Source organism: Loxodonta africana, chromosome 21, assembly GCF_030014295.1.
Source record: "Loxodonta africana isolate mLoxAfr1 chromosome 21, mLoxAfr1.hap2, whole genome shotgun sequence".
NCBI lineage: Eukaryota > Metazoa > Chordata > Mammalia > Proboscidea > Elephantidae > Loxodonta > Loxodonta africana.
In genome coordinates, this window is record NC_087362.1 from 59,385,468 (window position 1) to 59,412,986 (window position 27,519).

The window sequence follows — 27,519 nt, forward strand, 5'->3', positions numbered from 1 at the left end:
CAGACGCAGAAAACCATGCCTTTCTCCCAAGGCACCTCTGGGTAGGTTCGAACCACCAACCTTTCAGCTAGTAGTTGAGGGCTTAACGGTGACAATGGTAAAATTGAGAGAGTCAGATCTGGGGCTCTGAGACCTCCCAGTTGTGTGACCCTGGGCCTGTCACTTGATCTCTGGTCCTCACTTTCCTACTATGAGATGGTAGCAATAATAACACCACACTCATAGGGTAACTGTAAGACTCAGACAACTCGCATGAACCACCAAGCCTAGGGTCAGCCCCCATCTGGGCTCCATGAGTCTGTGGGCTCTCCCGTCCACCCCTCCCACAAGAAATGCCCTCCCAAAAGCCAAAACCAAACCCGTCGCCGTCGAGTCCATTCTGGCTCATAGTGACCCAGTAGGACAGAGTAGAACTGCCCCGCAGGGTTTCCAAAGAGCACCTGGTGGATTCCAACTGCCAACCTTTTGGATAGCAGCCATAGCTCTTAACCACTATGCCACCAGAGGTTTCCCCCCAGGACACTAATATTCTTCTTTTAAGAAAGAGGACCCAATTGTGACGAGGTTGTAGTTTAGGTAAACCATCAACTTAGGTTCTTCCACCTTTTCCATCCCTTTCCTCACTTCCAGAAACCCTGGAAAAGAACTCTGGGTTCTTGGCACACTACCATCATTTAATATTTATGGGACGTTGGGTAAGTCACAGCCCCTTTCCGAGCCTTTATTTCTCAGCTTTAAAATGGGGATGCTAAGAAAAGGGATCTTTGTTCTCTGAGTACCCAATGTCTGAATCTCACAGGTTCAAGGGTACACAGGAAGCAAAGGCTGGCCTCTGCAACTTTTACAAAGTAGTCCCTCTCAAATCCCACATATCTCCACCCAAATCTGTCCAGCTGATTATCAGATGCTGTCAATGGCCAGCCATGCAGAGTGAATCCACAGCAAACAAACTGACAAGTGAAACTGCAAATATTGCAAAAAAACGTGGGATTTCATGAAGTGGATGGAAGTGATGCTGAAGAAACGAAGCAGCCGCTGACCACACAGGACAAGAACATAGACAAGTGCTTACAAAGACGTATTTGACTATCAAAGAATTTAGAGCAATCTTTGGGTTTCAGGAAGTTCTCAAATATTTTTGCAAGAAGGACCCTCTTGCTGCAAAAAAGCCCATTCAAAAAGGAAAGATGCTAAAACACTCAACTTCTCAGTAAAAAAAAAAAAAATCCTCAAACATTAACTTTTGATCCGTTCTTCCTTTTACTGCGTGCACGGTTTCCGTAATAAACTAAACCGTGTTAATCATGAGTTAAAATTAGCTTAGTTTCACAATTTTTGCTTTCTTTTTCGTGGTTAAATCCCAAATCCACGGGTTCCACCACTACTTCTGTGAATTTTTGGACCCCTTTTTGTGTCTTCACCTCGGGTGGCCTTCCGGAGTACCCAGGGTTGGCAGGAGGACCTCCCAGAGCCCATTCCTCCCCTGTCAGCGATGAAGCAGCTCCAAAGCTTCTGGGTGCACTGGAGGGCGCGCCCCTCTGGCCCACAACCGGCAGGAAGCACCACCGCACAAGGGGGAAAAGTCTCTGCAGAGCAGGCCCAGTGCCCCGCCTCACTTCTCAACGGATGTGAGGTTAATTTAGTCCACCTTTTATTGTACAAAAGGCCAAACAGGCCCGGTGAAGAAGCCCTAATAGGGGCAATGGTTAGAACGCTTGCCTGCTAACCGTTTTGAACCCACCAGCCGCTCTGCGGATGTGGCAACCTGCTTCCTTCAAGATTCCGAAAAAACGAACCCTCTGCTTTCCAGTCCATTCTGACTCGCTGAGACCCTATAGGACAGTAGAACTACTCCCATAGTGTTCCTAAGGTTATAAATCTTTACAGAAGCACTGCCGCATCTTACAACGCCAGTTTTGGTCCGCGGCCGAGCGCTTAACCACTGCGCCACTAGAACGCCCTTTCCGTAAAGATTATGGCTTTGCAAACTCTGGCGGCAGTTTTACTCTGTCCTCAAGGGTCTCTGTAAGTGGGAATAGACGGTAAGGGGTTTGAAGCCCGGTGAGGAGCAGAGACTTGCTACCCTACGTCCACTTGATGGCAGAGGTGGCAATGGGAAGAATCCAGGTAACAAAAGTGAACACTTAGTAAGAACCTTCCACGTGTTGAGCCCGGGACAGGGGGCGCCCACTTCTGCTGCAGGGCGCGCCTAGTGCGTCGTTGGTGCTCAAGAAACCTGAGCCGGGAAATCGAACCTCGCAGGGTCCCCAGACCCTGCCTTCCGTCCCCCCACGCGGGGTGGGGCCTCTGCTGGGGTCCGGCCAGCTCTCCAACAGAGCCCGCCGGCCCGGCCTGCGACTCTGGCCCTGGAGCTAGGCTGGTGGCCCCCATCCCAGCAACTCGCTAGCCGGGGTCACAGCGGGGCCACAGTCGGCGCTCGGGTCGGGGGCCCTGCCGTCCCCGCCCCGTCTTCTCGCCTCCCCCCGGGAGGGAGGAGGAGACTCCGCGGCCCTCCCTCGGCCCTCCCGGCGGCGGCCGCAGCCAGCACCGTGCCCGCTCCGCCCAGCCGCAGCGGGTCGGACGTCCGGAGCCCGCGGGTCCGGGCAGAGGTGAGCTGGGCGGCCGCGCGGGGGGACAGAGAGCCAGGCGCGTCCCGGGAACTCCCTCCGGGCCGCGAACCTTCGGCGGGAGCAAAGGGGTTAAGTTGGGGGTGGGCTGGAGTACTGGGGAGCCGTGGGGGCCCCGCGTCTGCAGCTACCCCTAGACTCAGAGCAGAACTTTCTAGCTCCTCTCCCGGGCTCCCCCCACCTCCTGGGGGCCCAGGCTTCTGGTGAGGAGGGACTGAGGAGAGGGTGGGGGCGCGCCCTGGGACTGCAGCGGGCCGGGCCCGACGGGAGGGGGCGACGGGCGGGGGCGGAATTTGGAACTCTCCCGGGGGACCCAACGTGGTCACCATGGCGAGTGCGGATGGACGGGTCGCGCTGGCCAATAGGAGCACGGCGCCTCCACCCTAGACCCCGGCGGCTGCGAATGGGGGCCGCGTGGGCGGGATCGCGATCGCCGGCCGGGGAGCCCCTCCGCTCTCCGCCCACCGCTAGGGGGAGCAGGACGGCTCGCAGGGTCGGGGCGACAGGGGACGGGGCGAGGAAATGAAAAAGGTTTCCCGTGGCCTGGCCGTGGGGGAGCAAGAAGCGATTTTCTGGAAAGAGTTGCAGCAGGTGGAGCGACGGCTCAGTGCGGGGAGAGGGCAGTGGGCCTCAGTTGTCCCATCCTTTAGTGTTGCCAACGGTGATATCCGCGAGCCCCATCGCCACGGGGGCTTCAGTTTATCTTAAAATCCACCACCCCCCACCCCGCACCCACGCCTACTCCCAGTCCCCCGCAGGGCTGTTGTGGGAATTTGATTGGTTCAGGTTGACACAGGTCTGGCCGCCTATTGGGCAGAGCTATTAGCAGTCTTACTGACTCTCCCCATTGAACAGATAGAAAAACTGAGGCCCGGAGAAGCCAGGAACTTGCAGATATCACACAGCATATCGGTGGCAAGGCTGGCACCAGTGGGATGTCTGCTGTACGCAGGATAGTGAGAGTTGAAGGAGTTGTTGAGAGGCCTGGGGGCTTGGTTGGCCCCCATCAAGCTCTCCCACCTTCTTCCCTCCCAGCTATCCTTGCCCACTTGGCCAGATACCTGAGGACCCCAAAGTGTAGATGCTTCCAGGGCTGGCCAAGATGCCCGTCAGGTAATAAGGACCCAGGAGGAGAGACATCCAGTCCTAGCACTCCCTGCTCCCCTAGCTTTGCTGCGGGTGCTCTTTGTGGACATGGATAAGTCTCTGGGCCTCAGTTGACCCATCTGTAAGAAAAGGGAGGAGCTCGAATCAGTAGTCTAGGATCTCTTGGTGGTTCCTCAGTCTGAGATGGGGGTACCTGGAACAGGCCAGGGGTGCCCACCCCTGGACTCAGGCGTGGCTTGGTGGCCCAGCCTCCCTCCCTCCCAGTCTTCTCCTGGGGGTCCAGCACTGGAGCCTGGGCAGCAGGGCAGAGGGACAGGTGCCCACAGCCTGTGGCTGACCAGCCTTGGGCCCTACACTTATCCAATCAGGCCCTCCCCTGTGGTTTCCTGCTGGGCTCTGCTCCCTGCCCACAGCCAGGCCTGTAGCCATAGGCCAGCCCCAGAGCCCTACCTGGAATGTTCTGGGAGAACATAGGGGGTTTCTGAGCTCAAAGGAGGAGTTGGGACCACTGGGTCCCCCACCTCCAGCTGGCCTCCAGCCAGGCCTCAGCATTGCTCACTCCTCTGGCTGAATTTTGAGAGACAGACCCTCATCCAAACGTACTAAGGACCAAACACAAGGGTGTCCCCCTCTGGGCCAGTTAGGCTTCCTCAGGTAAGAAGCCTGATTCCTGACTTGGCCATAGAATGACCTCTGACTCTGACCTTGGCCACAGACTCAGACACCTACTATCTTGGAACCTGGCCACAAACTAACTACTGCTCTTTATGATGGCTCAGCCTCCTAAACTCCCTGGTTGCAAGGGGAACTCAAACAGTAGCATGTGTCCATCTGTCCATCCATCAGCCCAGCAAGCATTTATGCAGCATCTGCTGTATACTGGTCCCTGTGCTGACAGCCAGCGACACCACGATGCCCACATGGACTTCATAGTGCGACCGTTGCTGACAGACAGGGAGGTGCCCTGTGCACAGGGGTCAGGAAAGGTTTCCCAGAGGAGGGGACACTAGAAGTGGGTCTTGAAGGATGTGTAGGAGTTTATTAATGGTAAAAGATGGCGGGAAGAACATTGCAGGCTAATCCAAGAACAACAGGAACCATTGAACTTTCAGTGGACTGGGCTGTTGAGGGCCTAGCATGAGGCAGGTTTCAGATCAAAATGTCCTTGTTTCTGGCCCTGGAGTCAGCAGATGCAGCCTGGGGTGGTAACAACAGCTGTGAGGCTTGGGGTCAGGAGCTCAGCCCTGCTGCCCAGCTAAGGTGATGCACGGTCTTAGTCAGCCTTCTGCTCTCTACCCCACCAGCCAACTTTAAGCAACTACTGTATGCAAGGCCCTGACCTAGAAGGTTTGGGTGGCACAAGTATCCCATCCGAGCTAGGGGAAGCCTATGCTGCAAGAAGAGAAGGCAGCTGACCAGGTCTGGCTTTGGTAGATTGTAGGGCTGTGCTCCCCAGGGTGGGGAGAGGGGCAGCTTGGGAAATCAGGGCACTTCTTGGAGGTTTCAGAGGTGGCAGTTTCAGAGGCTGGAAGGCTGGCATTCTGGGTGGGGGGAATAGCCTGAGCAGGAATAGACCCATCTGGCTGGTGGGAAGCAGGAGGGACAAAGGGTGGGGTGGGGAAGTCTCCCTGGGGCTCGTGGTGGCTGGTCCCAACCCCCGCCTGCTCCTTGGGGGGTGGTGACGTCCTGGGGGAATCAGGGGGCCACCCCCCGCCACATACACACACAACCCATGGGAAGGGGGCACTGAGCCTGGTGGGGAAGGGGTGGCTGGGACCTGTCTGTCGGCTGTGAGCTATGCCTCTGTATTGTTACGTCTTTAGTGAGTGTGTATGTAACCAAGGCTGTGTGTGAGTGTGTGTCCTCAAGGCTGGGTTATGTGAGCGGAGTGTGACGGGTGGAGGGGGGGTGTTGCTAAGCAGAGTCTGGCTGCCCTTGGGTCTCTGTGGGTCTACAGAACTCTTTGTGTTGGGTGGGGGCTTCCCCAGAAAAGCAACCTAGGGAGCCCCACCGCAGCCCCTTCCCACACTCCTGTGCACACACCCTCCAGGGGACCCTGGCCTACAGGAGGGAAGGTGGAGGGCTGTTCCACAGCCTTGCTCCTGTGCTCTCCCTCCTCTCCCAGCCCCCAGCCAGGCTGGCCAGGCTGGGAAGGGGAACAGGAGCTGAGTGTGGAGCCCCCACCCCTGCCTTTAGCATGGGTGCCTGGAAGCCATTAGGGGCCTGGGTGGTGCCCGCCCTGCCCCTTCTCAACAGGCTTGGGATTCCTGGAAGGAGCCAGTGGCCTGGACCCCTCCCCGCTGAGCCCCGTGCCAGGCTTGGCAGCTCCCAGAGGCAAGAGGATGTGGCAGTAGCCCCCTCCCTGCCACCGTCCCAGTTTAGAGGCTGCAGGAAGGGCCCAGCAGACCCCCTCACTCTCTCCCCGCCCCCCCATTCCCAGCACTGCTCTGGAGGAGCTGCCGGCTGGCATCCGGGTTTCCTGCCTCCTCCCCCACCCCCGCAGGCCCTCACAATGTTTTTCTTTTCCAAGAGCTTCTCCTTGTGGAGCTGGGCCAGGAAAATGGGGAGAGGAGGAGTGTGTCTGCGTGTTTGTGTGTGTATGTGAGTGTGGGTATCTGCTGATCTTAGGGAGGAGTGTGTATCTGTGCATGTTGGTGTGTTAGCCTGTATATGTCTTCAGGTGTGTCTGTAACTCCGTATCTGCAGGTGAGTGTCTCTGTGTACCTGTATAGCTGTGTGTGCTTATGGGTCTGTCTTTGAGTGTATATGCCTTTGCCCACAGGTCTTTGTATCTGTGTTCATGCCAGGGATTGTTGGTATATCTGCAGATGTGGCTGTTGCATGCACAAATGTCTGGAATGCACATGGACAGCAAGGCCAGCCACCTTGTTGCACAGGCTGAGAGACTGAGGCACAACGAGGGCAGTTGGCCTGCCAGGGATCCCTCAGAGAATCGGTGGCTACGGGAAGCTGGAGCCTAGATCTGTGTAGTTGATTCTGTGTGCATGACTTCGTCTATGCAGGCAGCGCTGGGGTTGAGACATACCTGTCTGGGTGGAGAGGAGACATCACCGAATACTCAAAAGTTAAAACACAAATTCCCAGGCTGCAGTTACTAAACATGGCTGGGGGAGTGGGAAGGCCCAAGAACCTGCATTGTAAGCAAGTGTTCAGGTGAATCTGAAGGACCTTTCAGGCTCAGAAGCACTGGTCTGCCCCAACCAAGCCCCAAATTCCGAATAAACTTGACAGGAGCAGTTTGGGAGGAGAATGGGGGCAGAAGTCTCACTGGAGTGTATTTCAGGGAAATGAGAGGAAGCTAAAGAGTCGGCCTTAGCTGGGAGGTCAGATGGTGCCTCCGGGGTTCCCAGAGGGAAGCAGACATAGGGGTGTAGATTCAGGAAGGTGGGTAGGTGTGGAGGGATCCTGAGGAAGTTCCCTTTGGCTGCTTCTATTTTTTATGTGAAATAGGGGGCAAAGTTTGCCCAGGAGAGTGGGAGAATGAACAGACCAGGGAAATGTAGTCAGGTCGCTGAGCAGCACTGAAGAACCATGTGACACGATGGTCATGATTTAAAACGGTCAGCACGGTGGTGTAAAAACCTGCGGCACCTGGCTGTACAGGTGAAGGCAAGCACTAGCACAAAGGTGGAGGTGGCCAGGGTTGGCGCTTTGCCTGGAGAGGCAAGAACTGAAGAGAGGGGCAGAGGCTGGAGGGTGTCTTGCACAGGAGACATCAGGACATAGAATGTGCACTGGGTAAGGAGAGAAGGGACTTGGAGTGGGCATGGGGACAGTGAACAGGTGGTGGGATCAGTGGGTTGTAGCTCCTTTTGGGATTGAAAAAATTTTGGAGTTGGAGTCCTTGAGGGAGTGAGCTAAGAATTGACACGAGAGAGGTCCCAACTATTGGTAATGACAAAGGGTGTGGCCACTGGCATGATCAGGTTTGCATATTTAAAAACCCACTCTGGCTGCTGTTGCTGAGAAAGGATTTGAAGGAGGCAGGAGCATGGGGGTGGGGTATGGGGCTGCAGTCACCCAGGAGGGAGATGGTGGTAGTGGTGGTGATGGTGGCTTCGACAGGTTAGTGACTGTGGAGGGGAAGGGTGATCCAGCCATGTGACAGGACTTGGTGGGGGCGGGTAGGAGCAGGTGGATTCCAGGGTGTCCCCCACTGCGTGAAGGAGTGAGAAAGCACCGTTCTCTGGTCTTCCAGAAGGAGGAGCTGGTTGTGGGAGGAGGAAGACGGCAAGTCCCATTTTGACCAAGATGAGTCTGAGGTGGCTATGGGACATTCCAGTGGGAAGCACCTCTGGAAGGCAACCTGAGGGCTGGGGCGAGAGATTTGGGACTCGCCAGCCTACAGAGGTTGTTGAGAACGTGGGGGAGGGCAAGATGACTCAGGCAGGGGGCAGCCCAAGAGGAAGGGGGCTTGGATGATGCCCACAGTCAAGGGATGAGCCTGGGGAGCTCACCAGGGAGGCTGATGAGGAACAGTTGGCAGACTGAGAGGGAGACCAGAGAACGAGGTGTCCTGGAAGAGATGTAAAAAAGCAGGGGTGATAAGACAATTCCAGAACCATAGAGGGTGCACTGGCAAGGACTGAACTGTGCCCAGTGAGTAGGGCAGTGGGGCTGGAAGCCAGCCTGGCATGGGCTGAGGGCGAGGGACGGGGGCAGAATTCAGAATGGAGACAGTGAGTGACTAGGGACCACTCTGGGGAAGCTGGGCCTTGAAGGGGAGGCAAGAGGGAAGAACCCAGAAAAAAACCCAGTGCCGTCGAGTCGATTTCGACTCATAGGGAAGAGAAGGTGGGTAAAAGGGAAATGTCAAGAGAGACTTCAGCCAGGGATAAGGCCCCCCTGCGGAGGTCATCATTGTCAGGGGTAGGGGTGGTAGAGGGCTGAGCCTGGGACCCAAGGAGGGAGAACCCCCTTGTCTTCTTGGGGCAGGACAGAGAGGGAGTTCCAATCTGATGACTTCCCTATTCGCTGCCAACTATGACATTAGATCATCTTCTGAGTGAGGGGTTAGCGATCGCAAGGGGGTGAGGTTTGAAATAGTTTTCATGGAAAATAGGAGAGTGAGCCGACAGAGAGAACATTACCAGGCAGTGTTGGGGGACCAGCTAGTGTTGAGAGTTCCAGCCGCAAAGCACGTGACTGCTCAGAAAAGGAAGGGATGGGGATGGGGCAAGGCCTTAAGGCTGCTGTGAAGGTCTGTGGGGCAGGGACTCAAGTGAATGGGGAAAGAAGGGCATGATGTCCTGAGGGGCTGCTGGAGGTCAGCCTGAGGCGACAGGGCACGACTGGCCAAAATGGAGAGAGAGCAGTGCAGGTTGGGGACAGCGAGGGACATCTTTCTCATTTATTTTAAATGGGGATGTGGCCCATGAATGGCAGAGCCCAGCAGTGGGCATGGGGATGCTGAGATAGACACAGGAGACAGGGAGGGGAGTTTGCTGTGGATGAGGTCAGGGAGGGGCTGGTTCTGGCAGGGAAGCGAGAGGACACCCCTACAATCTAATAGAGATTGGTTTATTTCCATCATATCACCAGTGCATGTGTCCATTCAGCAAATCCTCACCAGTGTTGGGATTTAGATTCAGATATCTGGATCAACTCAGAGGCTTTAGCCTCGATAAGTGTTCATTTCCTCCTCAGTAAATGGTGATAATAATTTCCCTCAAGTCTGTTGAGAGGAATCAATGAGATAATTCACATAAAGGCCTGGGCACGGTGCCTGGCCTGTAGTCAGCCCTTCACAGATGTCATTGTCATCACTGTCATGTGCTGGGGCTGAAACAGTGGCCAGGACCCAGCCCCTGCCCTCAGCAACCTCAGTCTGGGGTGGGGATGGGGAGCAGACATGGACCTGGGTAAATGGTACTCCCAAGGTTAGTGCCCTGATGAAGACACGGGCAGAGGCTGGCAGGCCTGGCCTGAGGTAGTCCAAGAGGGCTCCTAGGAGATGGTGATATCTCAGATGAGTTTTAAGGAGACAGTTTTCCCCCTGAGCACGGAGGGGCCTCCTGGCAGCAGGCTGATGGAACAGAAAAACAGCATGCTGTGTTAGGGCTGGAGGTGGGGGTAGTAGTGTAAGCCCTTCAGTGAGGGAGATGGCACCGGGAAGGTCACGTACAGCCAACCAACGTTTTAGATCAGGCCCTGCTGCTACCGCAGGATGGAAAAGGTCCTGGAAGAGGGAGTCTGGAGGCCAGTGAGGAGGAGGTTGCAGGGCCAGCCTCACTGGGGTTCTGGAACACACCATTTCTTCGCCTCTGGCCTTTGCACCACTGCCCTTCGCCTGGTGCATATTGTGGATGGAGGTGGCCACAGGCTAATAATGGTTGTGTTCTCCCGCAGGTCCGAGAAGACGTCCCCTAACCCGGTGGCCTGGAGGGCAGTGGGTCGTGGTGTCCATCATGCAGAGTGGTATGCAATCCCCCACACGCACCCGGTGCCTCCCCTGAACCCTCCCACAAGTTCCAGCCCGCGGCCTGCGACCCGCCCGCCCAGCCGCACCATGAGCCACGGGCCAAGCCCCCGGCTGGCCGAGTCTCCGCAGCTGTCCAAGGGCAGTCTCCTGACCATCCTGGGCAGCCCGTCGCCCGAGCGCATGGGCCCGGCCGACTCGCTGCCGCCGACGCCGCCCAGTGGCACGCCCTCGCCCGGCCCGCCGCCGGCGTTACCCTTGCCGCCGCCGCCAGCGCTGCTAGCCGACGGGGACTGGGAAAGCCGCGAGGAGCTACGGCTGCGGGAGCTAGAAGAGGCGCGGGCGCGGGCGGCGCAGATGGAGAAGACCATGCGCTGGTGGTCAGACTGCACCGCCAACTGGCGCGAGAAGTGGAGCAAGGTGCGCGCCGAGCGCAACCGCGCGCGAGAGGAGGTGCGCCAGCTACGCCAGCGCCTCGAAGCCCTCACCAAGGAGCTGGCGGGCGCGCGGCGCGAGCGCCAGGAGGCGCAGGGCGAGTGCGAGGCGCGGGGCCGTGAATTGGCTCGGCTGCGGGGCTCCCGGGGCACTGCCGACCGGACGCCCGACGGTCCCGAGCGGGAGCCTGAGCGGGAGAACGAGCCAGTGCGCGACATTGGGTCGGAGAGGCCCCAGGGCAGCCAGGTGCGGGGCAGGAGGGCGGGGCTGCCGGGCAGAGGCGGGGCGGTTTGGTTCTAGGGGGCGGGGTTGCTGGCCAGGATGGGGTGCGCATCGAGGGCTGGACTGCTGGCAGGGCCGTTAATCTTGGACCTGGAAAAGGGCAGAACCCATTGACCTGGGTAAAAGTGGGGCTGCAGGGCTCGGAAAGGAGCTAGTAAGGACCTGGCTACTTGGGAGGTTTCATTATTCCGGGTCGGGCTCAGATCACTTGCGGAGACTCACAGGGCAGAGAAACCCGGGCTCAGGTGGCCCCTCCACTCCCACAAGGAGAAGTCATCAGAACCAGGGCATCATCCCCATTGAGCAGGAGAGGCAACAGGACTTCACCGGACAGCACTCAGTTAATAAACCAAAAACCAAACCCGTTGCTGTTGAGTTGGTTCCAACTCATAGCGACCCTATAGGACACAGTAGGACTGCCCCATAGGGTTTCCAAGGAGCAGCTGATGGATTCAAACTGCCGACCTTTTGTTTAGCAGCCAAGCTCTTAACCAGTGTGCCACCAGGGCTCCATGGCATTAATAGCACAGCTGAACCATTCAGCCCTTCAACTTGAATTTGGTTATTGGGGCCCTGGGAGCACAGAGGAGGTCCCTGGCCCAGGCTTTGAGGACGGGGCTTTACAGAAGCTTTCCTGGAAGAGGCCACATTTAAGCTGAGGCTAGGAGATTGACTGTGATTAGCCGCGGAAAGTGCAGGAAGCCATTCCAGGTGATGAAAACTGCCTGGGCAAAGGCCCAGAGGCCGAGAGCACATAGTGAGTTTGGGAAGGAGCACTAATGACGGCTGCTGACATTCTGTGGATGCCTTCCCAGAGCTCAGAGCTGTTGCAATTGTGGAGGGAGTGGGCATTATCTTAGTTAATTCTCATTTGGTACCGTGAGGCATTATCTTAGTTAATCCTCACAGTAACCTTGTGAGGTATTTGCTTTATGAATGTGGACATAGGCACTGAGAGAGCTTGAGTGATGAGGAGCTGGGGTTTGAACCCAGGTGATCTGGCTCCAGAGTCCGTGGTAATAATCAGTGTGGCTGGAGCATTAATGGTGGGTATAGGGACAGCCTCCCCTGAGCCAGCAGACCTGTCCGCAGAAAGCTGCCTAGGGGCCAAGTTCAGGTTCCCTCCAGCCCTACCTCCAGAGGCCCCAGCTCCCTCAGCTAAGACTCTGGGCTGCCACCTCCCTTCTCCAGCCCAGCCCCTTCCACCCCTGTAGACCAGAGTGGGCACTGCTTCCTCCTGGAGGTTGAAGCCCCTTCCCCACCTGGCCTGCCTGGTGTTTAGAGGTGGCATTCAGTGCTCTCATTTGGGGCAGACGATGAGAGGCCCATCAGCCATCCTCACGGCTCCGTTCTTTCCCATCCATGTTCTGCCTGTCAGTCATATCGGGGAGGTGGTGTGTGCAGTGGTGGGAGCCGTGGGCTTGCAATCTGAGTTTGCACCACAGCCCAGCCATTTTTCCTGCACTCTGTGACCTGGAACAAATCCTTTCTCCCCAAGTATCTCCATTTGTGGGAGAGGATTTGGACCAGGTAGTATTCACGGCCCCCACTCAGACAGTCTGAGATACAGGAGTAGTCCATCTCACTCCCAGGGAGCCCTCAGGGACACTGTCCTGTCCACATAGAGAAATTGACAGCCAGGCAGAGAAGAGACTGGCCCAGACTCATCTGGGAAAGCCAAGGGAGAAGGAAGCCAGGCTGAACAGAGGCCAGGGCCCACCCAGGTGTGTGATCAGGCTTTGGGGTGGGCAGGGGCAGAGGGGAAGGAGAGGCTGACAGGGGCTCAGCATCAGGTTAATATTCCCTGACTATTTCCTGTTGGGGAGCTGGTTCTGCTTCCCTGTGCATATTTTGCCATGCTACCCATCTCTCTGTGCCTTAGTGTTGATCCCCTGAAAAGTGGGATCTTAGAGCTGGAATTCCCTTTGAAGGAATCTAGTCCTTATCCACTCTAGGAATCCTTGCTCTAACATTCATTCCCACCAGGTAATGTTCCACCATATGTTTGATAATTCCAGTGCCGGGGAGCTCATCACCTTTCATGGAGAATCTTTAAAGTTATGGGAAACCTTAGTAGCTGACTCTGAGTGCAGCCCTGGGGCCCATAGGAGGGCGTGTCCTTCCCTCTCCAGGGATGGTGAGGAAGCAGGGCAGGGTCATGCCCTTTATGTAGAAGGGGAATCTGAGTGGCAGTCACTTACTGGTGGCTGCACCTTGCTTGTGTCTCATACAGTAGTTGGTGTTCAGGTGTCTCTTGTTAACACTCAGTCGAGAGGGGCTGTGTGACTTGCCCAAGGTCACCCAGCAAGCTGACCCCAGGGCATGGGAGAGGCCATGAGGAAGGCCAACAGGGCGAGGGCTCACGGGCCTCTGGTCCAGCCTCCACCTTGGTCTCCATAGGAGCTGGAGCTGGTAGAGAGCCTGCTGAAGAGCAGACCAGAAGAGCCTGAGGGCTGCTGGGAGGCACGCAGCGTGGGAACGGGGGCCCCACGGGGGAGCTCATGCCGCCAGGAACGCAGCCGGCTGCCCTGGGAGGACACAGCTGCCACCGAGGAGGACGCCTCCAAGTTGACCGCCCTGCGGCTGCGGCTGGATGAGTCCCAGAAGGTGCTGCTTAAGGAGCGAGAGTGAGTTTCAGGAGGTGGGCAGGGGCTGGGGGGCTGGACCAAGCCACACTGGGGTGTCCTCAGAATTACAGAGTGACAATTGGTGTTACGGAGAGTGCGACTCACTAGGTGAAAGGTGGTGTTTAGGCCAGCCTTGGAACTTTAGAGCAGTGATGCTGCACCCAGAGGATCCAGTGCAAGTCTTTGTTTATTCAGTAATGTGTGTTAGGCATCTGCTCTGGGCCAGGCACTGTGCTTGGCTCTGAGGATGTAGCCATAAATAAGATAAAAATACCTGCCCTCACGGAGCTTACATTCTAACTGAATTGAACTAGTTGGGGAGATTGGCAACAAGTGCCGTGGGCAAAAGTTAAAGCAGGGAAGGGGGAATAAGGGGTGTCTTAGTTATCTAGTGCTGCTACAACAGAAATACCACAAATGGATGGCTTTAACGAACAGGAATTTATTTTCTCACAGGTCTAGGAGGCTAGAAGTCCGAATTCGGGATGCCAGCTCTGGGGGAAGACTTTCTCTGTTCGATCTGGGGAGGGGCGGGGAATCCTTGTCTCAGCTTCTTTAGCATTTTTCTTGGTGTTCTTTGGAGATCTCCGTGTGGCATCCATCTTTTCCCCATTCAGGCTTGCTTGCTTTTGTGCCTAATCTGCTTTATATCTCCAAAGCAGGGCTTCAGACCTGTTCAAAACGGTGTAGTAATTGCTGTCGGTAACAGGGGCCGTGTATGCACTGCAGAGCAACCAAATTTGTTGCCTGTGGTATTTTGACCCAAAAGGGAGACAAACAGCTGTGCCCTGCTCAAAGATGGCAGCCAGCTGCGCCGCTTTGAGTGTGTGTCGCTCTCCGCAGTCCTGCCAATAATGTTGCTCTCCAAAAGTCCTGCCACAGTCCTTCCTCCTGAAAGTTTCAGTAGCCTGACGCGGGAGATTGGATGATTGGCAGGACTGTGGAGAACAACACACATTCAGAGCGGCACGGTTGGCTGCCGTTCGAGTGGGGCACAGCTGTTTGTTTCCTACTTGGGTCAAAATACCACAGCAGCATATTTGGTTACTACGCAACGCACACGTGGCCCTTGTTTCCGACAGCAATTACCAAATGGTTTTGAACTGATTTAAAGCCCTGTTCAAAAGTGATTGGTTTAAGATACCCCTTGGAATTCCCCAAAGTTTGGAGGTTGGCACAAGGAGGAAGAAACAGCAAAGGAGATTGAGGTATCGCCAGTGAGGGAGAGGGAAACCAGAAGAGGGGTGTCCTGGGGGGCAAGTGAGGATACTGTTCCTGGAGGAAGGAGCGGGCAGCTGGGTCACATCACGTAAGGACTGAGCACTGACTGTTGGATTTAGAATGTGGAGGTCAGCAGTGAGTAGGGGACCAGCCTGATTATAATAAATGTTTTCTAACATCCCCTTTCTATGTAGATAGTATAACTTACCTACACACATTTTTAAAAAATAATAATAAGTGTAATCCCCTAACTGGAATGTAAAGTAGAAGCAAGAGGAAAGCAATTTATAATAAAATATACATGTGGAAATGCTTGGGCACAGCTCCAGTAGAAGAAATGATGAAGTACTTGGAATCTTGTGCCTTTATATGGAATAATGGTGTGTCAGTTTTCTAGAGCTGCCTCAACAAAGCACCATACACTGGGTGGCCCAAAACAACAGAAATTTATTGTCTCACGCTCTGGAGGCTAGAAGTCCAAAATCAAGCTGTCAGCAGGACCGTGCGCTCTCTCTCTCTCTCTTTCTCTCTCATACACACACTCTTACTCTCTTTCAAGGCTCTAGGGGAAGATCCCTCACTGCCTCCTCCTAGCCTCTGGTGGTTCCTGGCAATCCTTGGGGTTCCTTGGCTTGTAGTTGCAGCACTCCAATTTCTGCCTCTGTCTTTACATGGCCATCCTCCCTCTGTGTCTTTGTCTGTGTCTCTGCTCCCGCGTTTTACCAGGACACCAGCCGTACTGAACATGGGCCCAACCCTACTGCAGCATGACCTCACATTACCTCAAACAACAGCATCTTCAAAGACCCTACCTCCAAACAAAGTCACATCCGCAGGCACCGAGGGTTAGGACCCCAACACGTCTTTTTGAGGGACGCAGTTCAACCCCTGAACAGATAACGATAGTAATAATGACAGCAAACACTCCCAGAGCACATGCTCTGAGTCCGGCGCCGTGCTGAGGGCTTCACATGTATTGGCTCATGTAAGTCACTTCATGGGACACATGGGATAGCCACAGTGTGCGGAATGGGCAGCTCAAATGCACGAGTGATGTCGCTGTAGGTGACGAGATTCCTGAGAGATGGACAGCCTTTGGTAAAATTCTGAACAAAGCAAAATGCAGGCTTCCCTCCGTGTATGCAGTAGTTCCTTCCCTGGAAAACAACGTATGTAAAAATGCAAGCAGTGCTTTCTGCTTCTGTGTAAATCAGAGGGAGGTTCTGGGCCAGGAAAATGCAGTGAACACGCAGGCGGTACACGGGATGCAGGATACTTCCTGGGCGGATGGAATGTCCTGGGCATTGCAGAGTATCGGGACACACCCTCCCCACTAAATGACCCTCTAATCATTGTGACACCCAGAAATGTCCTCATGAATTTCCAGCATACCTCCAGAGGGTGGCATTGCCCTATCTGAGGACCACATGGAATGTTAAGCGCCCAGAGAGGGAGACCAGGTGGAGTGCACGAGAAGGACCGCATGCTGGAGTGAATGATAATACACAGCCAGTGGCTGCATACCCACTACATGCTGGGACCAGGCACTGAGCTCCTTAGCTGTGGTGTCTCATTCATGTTCAAGGCAAAGTGCAGGGTGGAAATCATGATGGCAAGGGCGCCTCTCCCTCCAGGAGCCACTGGGCAGTGTTTTCCAGCCTTTCTAACCATAGGACTGTGTGTTCAAACGAAGCCTTACAGGGACCACAGTATATAAAGCAAATAGGAATGGGGCTCCACTTTCCAGATGAGCCTGGAGCCCAGAGGGAGGGAAGGAGGCACTTGCTCGGGGATGCCCAGTGCTGTGGTGACCTGATCACCTCCCCACACTGTGGGCTGGGTACCTGCAGCTGGGTGTCTTTGCAGCTCCAGGAGAAATAGGAGCCAGGGCACTTGTCACGGTGGCATGCCAGGGTTCGAATGCCAAGGCAAGGACTTTGGGCACGGGCTCAAGTGCAGGAGTGCCCAGCCGGTCCACCCTCAGCGAGGACTCTGAGCAGAGGGCCCCGGTGAGCTCACCCCCACCACTGTCCCTTCCTCTTCACTCCCACCAGGGATAAACTGGCTCTGAGCAGGAACATTGAGAAGCTGGAGGGGGAGCTCAGCCAGTGGAAGATCAAGTACGAGGAGCTGAGCAAAACCAAGCAGGAGATGCTCAAGCAAGTAAGTCTTGGAGGAGGGGCTTCCTGGAGGTGGCAGCAGCACACTGTTGAATATCAGCAGTGGGAATGGGAGAGAGGGAATTCATTCATTCATTCCTTCAAGCCATCCTTGAGAAGATACGGGACACAGCAGATGTAAAAGGTCCTGGGGCAGGAACAGGCCTAGTGTGTGCGAGAAACAGAGATGGCCAGGTGTTTGGAGAGAAGTGAGTGAGAGATGAGGTCACAAGAGGGGCCAGATCTCACAGGACCTTGTAGACCAGATGTGGGAGGGGAGTCTGGATGTAGTGTTCATTGAGCGCCTAGTGTGTGCCAGGTCTCACTGAAGTCTCATGGCACTCAGGGGAGCTGAGTTCTGACGTTCCCATCTTATGGTTGAAGAAACTGAGGCTCCAGCCTGCTGAGAGGGATTCCACCACCACAGCAAGGGAGCTCGGAACAGGCTGGGCCACTGCTGCTGCCGCCTGTGCAAACCATAATGGCCAACAGGGGGCGCAGCCACCCCGGGAAAGCCAGTCTGGATCCCTTGTGTTTCCAGAAGGAGGGAAGTCGTCAGACCTCAGCCTCAACTCTGCCCTGCAAGGGACCTAGATGTTCCAGACCAGGTCTTATATTAGAATCTCTTAGGGAATCTCCTAAAATACAGATTCCTGGGCCCCACCCTAGCCATCCTGAAACCCCATCTTTGTGGGCTGAGTCCAAGAATTGACCTTTTTAATTTTTTAAATTGTGAAGAATTATCATTTGTAGAAAAGTGAATAAAATGTGAGTGTGTAGTTTTAGCAGATAGTTATAAACGTTCTCTTTTGTATCTGGCTTCTTTCCTTCACTATATGTATTTCAGACTCTCCCATGTGGTTGCGTGGAGCACTAGTTTGTTGGATTTCCCTGCTGTACAGCAGGGAATCGGTATTATTTTAAAAGCACCCCAGGCACTTCTGATACTGCCCATCCTGCACCCTCGTGCTGACCACTGTTTGGATCCACTGGATTCATTTAATTGGTTTATATTGAGGGTTACTCTGTGCCGAAGAAGCACAGTAGTTCAGTGCCTGGCTACTAACCAGAACACTGGCAGTTCCGACCTACCCGGTGGCTTTGCAGGAGAAAGACCTGGCAATCTGTTCCCTTAAAGATTACAGTCTAGGAAACCCTATGGGGAAGTTCTCTGTCACACAGAGTCGCTGTGAGTTGAAATTGACTTGACGGCACCTAGCAACAGCAACAGTCTGTGCCAAGGCCATATAGGGATTCCAAGGTGGACCCACAGACTTGAGGCCCCTGTCCTTCAGGACTCACATTCTAGTGGGAGGTAGGATGGAGAAGACAGGGGGCACCTCCTCTAGGCAGGGTAAACAGGAGAGGCCTCCCTCAGGAGATGATATTTAGGCAAGGCCTGAGAATGAGAAGGAAACCCTGGTGGCATAGTGGTTAAGCACTACGCTTGCTAACCAAAAGGTCGGCAGTTGGAAGTTGGAATCCATCAGGCGCTCCTTGGAAACTCGCCGGGGCAGTACTACTCTGTCTATAGGGTCGGAATCGACTCGATGGCAATGGGTTTGTTTTTGTTTTGTTTTGTTTTGGTTTTGAGAATGAGGAAAACCAGTCCTGTAAAACTCCTCAGGAAGAGTGGTCCAGGCAGAGGGAACCGCATGTGCAAGGACCCTGCCATAGACAGGAACTTGATATTTTTGTGGGTTAGAAAGGAGCCACTGTGCCTAGAACAGAAGTCACTAAAGGGAGAGAGGTGGGGGGTGAGGTTAAGGAGAGATTGAGATCACGAGAGACGCAGTGAGACTATAGGGATGCGTTGAACTTTATCCTAGGGGACCCAGGAGCCATCTGAGGGGTTTTTATAGGGTGGGAATATGATCGAGTTTATCTTTTTTAAGCTCACTCTAAGATACTGCTGTGGAGAATGAGTTGGCAGGAGGGCAAGATGGTAGCGAGGCGGGAGGTGAGAGATGAAGGGGCAGAAGTGGTCAGATTCAGGGTCTATTCTGGATACCTGGTGGCCCATTTGGGCACCACCTCACCCTGCACCGGCACCCACACCCAGAGCCAGCTCCAGAGACATCCTGGGGGCCTCATGTAACTAGCCAGGCTGTGTCCTTGCAGCTCAGTATCCTGAAGGAGGCACACCAGGACGAACTGGGCCGCATATCCGAAGACCTGGAAGATGAGCTGGGAGCACGGTCCAGCATGGACAGGAAGATGGCTGAGCTGAGGGGTGAGGTGAGGTGGATGAGGGACCTGGGAGGGCCTGGGAGTCCTGCTTCCATCAGCCAGTCACTGGGAAGAGGGCCTGAGCCAGGCCTGTGCTCTGAAGGGGGACCCAGCTGCAGCCCAGGGCACCCCAGTCTGCAGGGCCAGGCTTCCCTGACACAGAGAGCAGTAGCAACACCCTCACATCCTGTACACTGTGCAATAGCCAAAACCCACTGCCGTCGAGTCAATTCCGACTCATAGCGACCCTATAGGACAGAGTAGAACTGCTCAATAGAGTTTCCAAGGAGCACCTGGTGGATTCAAATTGCCGACCTCTCGGTTAGCAGATGTAGCACTTGACCACTACACCACCAGGGTTTCCACACTGCAATAAGTCAGGTTAATTATAGCCGCTGCAGCTGGACCTGCTTCCTGGAGCCCTTGCGTGCCCCCTCCCCCGGGAGCCCTCACCCTGTCCTACTGTGCTGCAGATGGAGCGGCTGCAAGCAGAGAACGCAGCTGAGTGGGGTCGCCGGGAGCGACTAGAGACTGAGAAGTTGGGCCTGGAGCGGGAGAACAAGAAGCTTCGAGCGCAGGTCGGGGACCTGGAGGAGGCACTGGCCCGGCGGCGGCGGCAGACCACCAGCGCACTGGACTGTGACCTGCGGGCCAGCCAGGCTGCCCTCTTTGAGAAGAACAAGGTGGGGCAGTGAGTGGGGTGTCCAGGGTGGGGACAGCCCCACCTCCCTGTCCAGCCAGGGCAGAGTGCCTACTGTGTGTCTGGCTCCAGCCCTCAGGGGGCCAGGGATTCCTGAAGGAACAACTCTGAATCAACTAAGGACGGAGGGGTGATCATCCTAGAAGCTACTCTTCCTGTACAGCACTGGCTGCTGGGCCCTGTGATAACTACAGGAGCTGCATTTACTGAGCACCCACTGTATGCTGGGCCTGGCAATGAGTATAGCAGCTGCATTTATTGACCATCTATCTACTATGTGCCGGGCCCAGTGGTAATTATAGTAGCAGCATTCATTAAATGCCCACTGTGCCAGGCCCAGTGGTAACAATAGTAGCTGCATTTATTAGATGCCTACTGTGTGCCCAGGCCCGGTGGTAATGATAGTAAACCTGTTGCTGTTAAGTTGGTTCTGACTCATAGCAACCCTATAGGACAGAGTATAACTGCCCCTTAGGGTTTCCAGGGAGCACCTGCTGGATTAGAACTGCCAACCATTTGGTTAGCAGCCGTAGCTCTTAACCACACACCACCAAGGTTTCTGGTAATGATATAGCTGTGTTTATTGGACACGTAGTATTTGCCAGGCCCTGTGCTAAGCACTTTTTGTCCCTTACATCACTTAATTCTTTCAACAGCCTTCTCATTCATTCAACAAATGTTTATCGAGCACCTTCTGTGTGCAGGCTCTGTTCTAGGTGTTGGAGACACAGATGAGGCCTGAACCCGCATGGAGCTGAGAGGGGGTGTAGACATTGCTGTCTGTGTCACGCAGACACACTGATCACAGGGCTCCATGAATGCCAGCAGGAAGAGGGAACACCAGGGCCCCTGACCTAGGCCCAGGGCCCTGGAAAGGCTTCGGTGAGACTGTGACATTTGACCCGAGGGCTCAGGGAAGAGCAGACGTTCACGTGGTGGCGAACTGATTGGGAGGAGGAAATGGGAAGAACGTTCCACAGAGGAACAGCGTGAACATGTCCCATGGGGAAAGGAACACGGAACTTTGGAGGTACAGGGAGTCCAGTGTGGCCGGGAGTGAGCAAGGGGCACGTGGTAGGAGATGAGGTGAGAGCTGCGGGCCACCTATGAAGTTCAAAGCAGGAGGGGTGTGAGTAGGTGTGCAGTTCCAGTGCTCGCTGGCCGCTGTGTGGAAGGCTGATGGGAAGGTAGGCCAGTGGAGAGGCTGTCGCTGCTCCAGGGCAGCCAGAGATGATGGTGGCCTGGGTCAGGCCGAGGTTGGTGGAGATGGAACAAAGAGGATGGATGCGAGAGACCTTTAGGCAGTGCTTGTCCCCATTTTACAGATGTGGAAACTGAGGTGGGAATCTCCTTTGCTGGCTCCTCATCCTTTTCCCAGCTGCTCTGGCCTCAGACCTCTTCTCCCATCTCTTCTGCTCTACACCCAGGCCCCAGTTTAGCTCAACCCCAGACCCAGGACTTGAGATACCACATACATACTCCAGATTTATCCTCTGCTGAAATCCTGACTCATAGCTCCGGGGCATGTTCTGTAGGCATCTCAAAGTTATACATCCAAATGGAACCCGCAGTTGCACCCTCCCAGTCCTCTGCTTTCACTGCCTCCCCGGGCCTTCCCACCTTACTGGATGGTACCTCTACCCTCCAGCTGCTCAGCCATACCTCCCCATTCTCTCCCTCACCCCCCTCATCTCCAGTCCATCTCCAGAGTCCTCTTGACTTAACTTCCAGAAAGTGTGCTGAATCCAGCCACTTGTCATCATCTCCATGGTCACCACCCTCATGTATCCCGTCTTCTGCCTGGACCACTTGGCAGCACCGCACTGGGCTCCCTGCCTCCTCTCTTGTCCCATCTCTTCTAAGCACACCAGCCAGGCATCTTTTCAACACGTCCATCAGATTGTGTCACTCCCACTGCACTTAGAGTAAGATCCCAAGTCCCTCCAAGGCCTCCAAGGCCCTGCCTGCCTGGGCCCTGCCAGCCACAGCAGCTTCCTTGTCTCTCACATCCCCCTGCTCACTGCCCAACTGCCACAAACCCACGAAGTTCATTTCCACCTCAGGGCCTTTACACTTGCTGTGCTTCCTGTCTGGAATGCTTTTTCCATGTCTGCAGGCTCTCTTTCACTTTCCTCCTTGACCTCCTTTCAAGATCACCTCCCCAGGTGACCCCTCTGACCACCTGTCCAATCTACCAGTCATTCCCACCCCGTCCCTTTATGGCCTTGCTTTAGTTTTTCAGAAGGGTTGTTACTATCTGGCATTGTGTTACTTATTTGCATGTATGTTTATTGTCTCTCTCCCTCAGTAGATCATGAGCTCCTTGAGGGCAGGACTTCTGTCTAGGTCTCCCTTATTTTCAGGCACATTGAGGATGCTGGGGGAGGGTTTATTGAATGAATGAATGAATGAGGGAGGCCAGACTCCAGCCTGGCCCTCTCTGACTCCAGAGCTGAGTTCTTCACCACCTGTGGACTTTGGAGACAGGAATGAGTCATTCCACCTAGGGATTCAGGTTGTCTGAAAGAGAGAACATGCCAGTGGGACTTGGAAGGACAGGCATTGACAGGTAGAGTTGAACAAAAAGGCATAACTGGCAAAGGGGACTGCATGTCCAAAGGCCCAGAGGGGCCAGACCACAAGGAGGTCCCTGGGCAAAACCTTGCCAGAACAATTAAGATGGGCCTGGGCCCACCCCATGGTGAATGCCAAGGTCTACCACGAGCCTGTTTCCCTCACCCTTGGCCTAGAGTCCCCTTTGTCAGTGTTGAGCAAGTTTGTGTGAAGACCTAGAACAGGTTGAGTTTGGTCACCATGAGCTTGAGGCAGACAAGGCAGCTTTCCTGGAAGAGGTGTTGTCATGCAGTTACCCCTCCCAGGAATCCTTACACTCCTTGGAACCTTTGATGCTGTAACATAGAGGCATTGAACTGTAGCAGTGCTGTTTTGGACAGCAGGTGGAGAGATTCTGGGGATTGGAGATACCCAGCACCCCTAGAACTGCCTGATCCCATAGGGCTCCCTGGCAGGGTGCCTGGTGTGACGCCGAGCCTTCCTTACCCCATCTGGGCTCCCCTGCAGGAGCTGGCAGACCTGAAGCATGTGCACGGCAAGCTGAAGAAGCAGTTCCAGGAGAAGGTGGCAGAGTTGGCACATGCCAACCGGCGGGTGGAGCAGCATGAGGCAGAAGTGAAAAAACTGCGTCTGAGGGTGGAAGAGCTCAAGAAAGAGCTGGCCCAGGCTGAGGATGAAGTAAGTACCTGGTGGGACCCAAAGGGTAGCCTTCAGACTTTGGCTGAGAGAGGTAGGGGCTACAGAGCCTTCCTATGTCACTCTGTACTGGGTCACCAGTGCCTGGCATAAGGCTGACTCTCAGGAGGTGCCCAAGGTAGAGTGGGTGAATGGGCAGATGGATGGATGGTAGGATCGAATGTGGGCAGGAGGGTGGGGGGAAAAATGGACAGACAAGATAGATGAGTGAGTGAGTAGATTAATGGATGGATGAATGGTTGGGTGTGTGGATGACTGAATGGAAGGACAGAAGTATGACTCCATGGATGGATGAACAGATGGATGAAGGAGTAGGTGGGCAGATGGTTGAGGGGAGAGGAGGTAGGGTGGACGTCTGATGGGTGATTGGATGGAGGATGGCGAGATGGATGGACAGGGAAGTATGTGGATCAGTGGGAGGGTGGATGGATGATTATATGGGTATACAGAAAGATGGATGACTGGGTGAGTAAGTGGAAAGATGGACAACTGACTGAATCAGTGAATGGAAGAATAAATGGACAGGTGAAAGAAGGACAGATATATGAGAAGATAGCTGTGTGGTTGGGAGAGTGGAAGCATATACAGATAGACAGGTTGGATAGATTAATGAATTGTGAGTGGGTAAGTGGGTATTTCTACGGGCAGATGAATATCTCCATGAATGAGGTCAGATGAACAGATTTATGAAGATGGACGGGTAGGTGAGTGGTGGGTGGACAGATGGATAAATAGATTTGGCAGGGAAGGGCAGTAGGGATGGAGACAGGCAAAAGGGACACCTTCCTGAAGGAGGTGGGCCTTGGTTTAGGCCTTGAAGGAAAAACAGGAATTGCTCTTGGGGAAGGACATCCCCACTGAGAAATGGTAGGCATGGCTCGTCCTGGGTGGGTGGTGGCAGGCCAGCTGCCCTAGCCCAGGGTGACCCCCACCCTCTTGGCCCCCAGCTGGACGAGGCCCACAACCAGGCACGCAAGCTGCAGCGGTCGCTGGACGAGCAGACAGAGCAGAGCGAGAACCTCCAGGTGCAGCTGGAGCACCTGCAGTCCAGGTAGGGCCCGGAGTGCAGCCCAGGTGGTGGGCCTGGGGTTCTTAGAGGATTCACAGCTGGGCCGCAGAGACAGGGTAGAGAAACTTCCAGCGAAGAAAGCCTCCTTGTCGAGGGTGGAGCCGCAAATTAGGGCTAGAGGGGGAAATAGAGGAGAAGGAGGAGATCTGGGTCCCCAGGCCAGGATCCTGTCCCCTCCAGCCAGGAAGGGACGGGACCAGGAACCAGGAAACCAGGGGAGGGGGAGTGCAGGAAGTCAGAGCAGCTGGGAGCCCTGGAATTGTCTCCTCCAGCAGGCAGGTGGGTGGGTGATGGGAAGGCAGGAAGGACAGACAAAGAGGCCAGGCACAAGGGGTGGGTGGGGGCAGTGTGTAGGGCCAACGGGTCTAGGGAGTCATTGACGAGAAGAATAACCCGCTTGGGTGACCCTGTGCCAACTGGGATCTGAGGTGTTGGAGGGGTCTGAACTCCCCTCTGCTGCAAACAGGACCGGTCAGCCTCAGTGAGAGAGAACAGGAGGACGAGAGGGCCTCTGGAGGGCTCACCCATCACACTCCACTTCCCTCCCCGGTCCCTCCCCCTTCCCCCAACACCTTGTGAAATCCCACCCTTTCTGCACCCCCCATAGAGCTATGAGTTGTCAGAGAACATCAAGGCCAAGCCCCTCCCTACTTCACATACCAGAAGCAGGGGCGGACTCACAGGCACAGCCTTGACAGTCCATGCCAGGCCTGGCCACTCAGTTGCATTCTCTCCTTTCGTGGAATTAAGGGGTCCTCTGACCAGCTCAGGCTCTGCAGCCAGACAGCATGGTCAGGGGAGTCCTGGCTCTGCATTTAGGAGCTGTGTGGTGTGGGACCATTTACTTAACCTCTCTCTGTCAGAGTTTAGGTTCCTCACCTGTAAAATGGGGCTGATAATGGTTCTTACCTCTTGGTTTTAAGAATTAAACAAGTTGACCCATGCTCATGAAAATACTTGGCGCATAATAAATGCTGAAGAACTGTCAGCTGCCGCCGTCATCGTCACCATCGTTAATATTACTCCCACCACCACACTCACTCCTGGGGGCAGTTAAGCTTATATTTGGGCAGATACCATGCTGCAAGCATCACGCACCCTCTGAGAGAAGGGGAGGGAGAGCTGTCATGTCTAGGGGGCTGGCAGGTGAGGAAGTGAAGGCACGAGGAAGCCGGTCCTTCCACAGCCACACAGCTGGTGGGTGCTAGGCAGGATCGCCCCCTCTCCCCCTGGGGATGTGCCGTCTGTCCCTATCTAGTGAGCATTTACTGTTTTCTTCAGTGGACTGAGATTCTGTAGCTTTGGCTTTTGGAGCCAGACTTAACAGCCGTGTGACGTAGCCAGCCTCAGTTTCCCCATGTACCAAATGAAGGTTGTTGTAAGCACTGCCTGGGATGATGTTCTTAGAGTGTTGTGCAGGGGGCCCGGCATGGGTCCAAGTCAGGCTCTCTGGCTGGCTGGCTGCCCACTCCCGCCCCCCAGCGCGCGCGCGCACACACACGCACACACACCCCTCCCACTTAACCTCAAGGCTTTCCGTAAACTCCCAGAATGGACAGGAAGGCTCTGCTCGGCCTCTCAAGGGCTTCCACGGGAAAGGGCGAGGCCCCCCGGACCGCTGCCTCGCGTTTAATTTTCCAACTTTTTTGTGCTTTAATGTTCCGGGGACAGCTCACTAAATCACAGCGCAGTAATGGAGGCCCCTGCCTGGGCCCCTCCCTGCCATGTTAATAATTCATGTCTTCCAGTAAGATGCAGCCAGGATTGTAACCAATGGTACAGAACATTTTGTATAAAAATTGCTAAAGGGGAACCTAATTTGCTGTGTAAACTTTCACCTAAAACACAATAGAGTATTATTTAAAGAAAATAATAAAACTAAATAAGATGCAGCCAGGGTGGTCACTTTGCTGAGAGGGTGGGGCTTGGGCATTTCCTCTGCCAGCTCTTCTCAGAGCCCAAGTTTGCCTTGTAAATTTTAGCTGTAGGAATTTTATTCTGAGGAAGAACTTGAGCCTTCAGACTGAGCACTTTCTCACTGACACTGGGGATGCAAGAGGCTCACACCTCCAATCCCAAACTCTGCTCCCTGTGATCTTCGGAGCCAGGCTTGGGTTCAAATCCCAGCGGCATGACCTTGAACCAGCACCTTCTCTGTAAGCAACCTGGTTCACTCCTGAGCCAGCTGCTGGAGTTTGAAGCCCAGCCCTACTCCCACCGTCTCTATGACTTTGGGTAAATTACTCAAGTTTTTGTAGCTCAGTTTCCTCACCTGTAAAGTGGGTTGGTAGTAGCACGTCCTCTGGATAAGGGGCTGCTGAGAGGATTCTGAGATGAAGTGGCATGTGTAACTTGGCATGGTGCTTGGCCCCAGGAAGCGCTTGGGGAAGGTGTAGCTGCTATCAGCACCAGCAGCAACAGCGTTATAAGGGAGGCAGTGGGGCCAGACTCGAACTCTGACCTGCCGCCCCAACCCCACAGGCTCCGCCGGCAGCAGCAGAACGCCCCCCTCTTTGGGAAGATCCGCAGTGCTCGCTTTGGCACGGAGGAGGCTGGGGACGGAGCCAGTGACCTGGACGAGGATGAGGACCTGCAGATCCAGGTGGCCTAGAGCTTCACAGGGCTGGGCAGAGTTGGCCTGCGGCCACAGGTGCCCCAGACACCCAGGCTGACCAGCCACTCGAACTGATGCAGCTGCCTGCACCCACTCTGCCCCTGCCACAGACGACTTCCTTCTCTTCCAGGGTGGGCATTGGCAGTTCTGCCCACCAACACCCCATGGAAGGGAAACCACAGCCTACACTATATATATATATATATATTATATATTATATATATGCCTGGGAGTCCTTGGACCCATTTGGTTTTATAAACACAGGACCACTCCAAGGCCCATTCCAGTTGCCCCACCCACCTAGGGCCCTCTGCTGGAGGTGGGGGGATGGTAATAGGGGGCTGTCCATAATGCAGTGTGATGAACCCAGTGCTTTGTAATAAACGGAGTTCAGGTTCTCAGGGCAGAGTCCTGAAAGTGTGGCAGAGATGGGCAGTGGGTATGGGGGAACAGCATTAGCTTGTGCCTGGCACTGAGCTAGTGCTCGGGAATGTGGAGTGACTTAATAAAAGAATGCACATGAGAAAGAATGATGAGTGTCTGGGTGCAGAATGGTCTGGAACCCAGTTCCTGTGTGACAGGGAGGAGCACTGGGTCTGCTTTCTGCAGAAGAAGGTGCTAGAAGTGTTCTAGCATTGGGGCAGCCGCGTGTTCCCTGGTCCAGGGGGTACAAGGAGGGCCTGGGCTCTGAGCAGGAGCCTGGTGCCAAAGAGGCTCTAAATTCATTTGATAAAGGAGCT

General features: G+C 54.8%; 1 protein-coding gene across 2 annotated transcripts; it reads left to right on the forward strand.

The window, feature by feature from the left end:
• The first annotated feature begins 1,640 nt into the window (after positions 1 to 1,640).
• Positions 1,641 to 27,309, forward strand: CCDC102A (coiled-coil domain containing 102A). 2 transcript variants are annotated; one of them, XM_023555561.2, is made up of 9 exons: positions 1,641 to 2,127; positions 10,104 to 10,854; positions 13,291 to 13,517; positions 16,793 to 16,901; positions 19,019 to 19,135; positions 19,600 to 19,809; positions 22,908 to 23,078; positions 24,044 to 24,147; positions 26,647 to 27,309. In XM_023555561.2, the coding sequence occupies exons 2-9, from the start codon at positions 10,264 to 10,266 to the stop codon at positions 26,774 to 26,776; spliced, it is 1,659 nt and encodes a 552-aa protein (XP_023411329.1). In that variant the 5' UTR covers positions 1,641 to 2,127; positions 10,104 to 10,263; the 3' UTR covers positions 26,777 to 27,309. The 2 variants fall into 2 exon arrangements, with proteins under 2 accessions (XP_023411329.1, XP_003416332.1); XM_003416284.4 differs by lacking the exon at positions 1,641 to 2,127 and adding an exon at positions 2,509 to 2,609.
• The last annotated feature ends 210 nt before the right edge of the window (positions 27,310 to 27,519 follow it).

What these genes read in the sequence shown, in the direction of transcription:
- CCDC102A (XM_023555561.2), top strand. Translation starts at nt 10,264, where the DNA reads ATGAGCCACGGGCCAAGCCCCCGGCTGGCCGAGTCTCCGCAGCTGTCC. An exon ending in CCCTCTTTGAGAAGAACAAG is followed by an intron (nt 19,810 to 22,907) that starts GTGGGGCAGTGA and finishes GCTCCCCTGCAG; the next exon opens with GAGCTGGCAGACCTGAAGCA. An exon ending in TGGCCCAGGCTGAGGATGAA is followed by an intron (nt 23,079 to 24,043) that starts GTAAGTACCTGG and finishes CTTGGCCCCCAG; the next exon opens with CTGGACGAGGCCCACAACCA.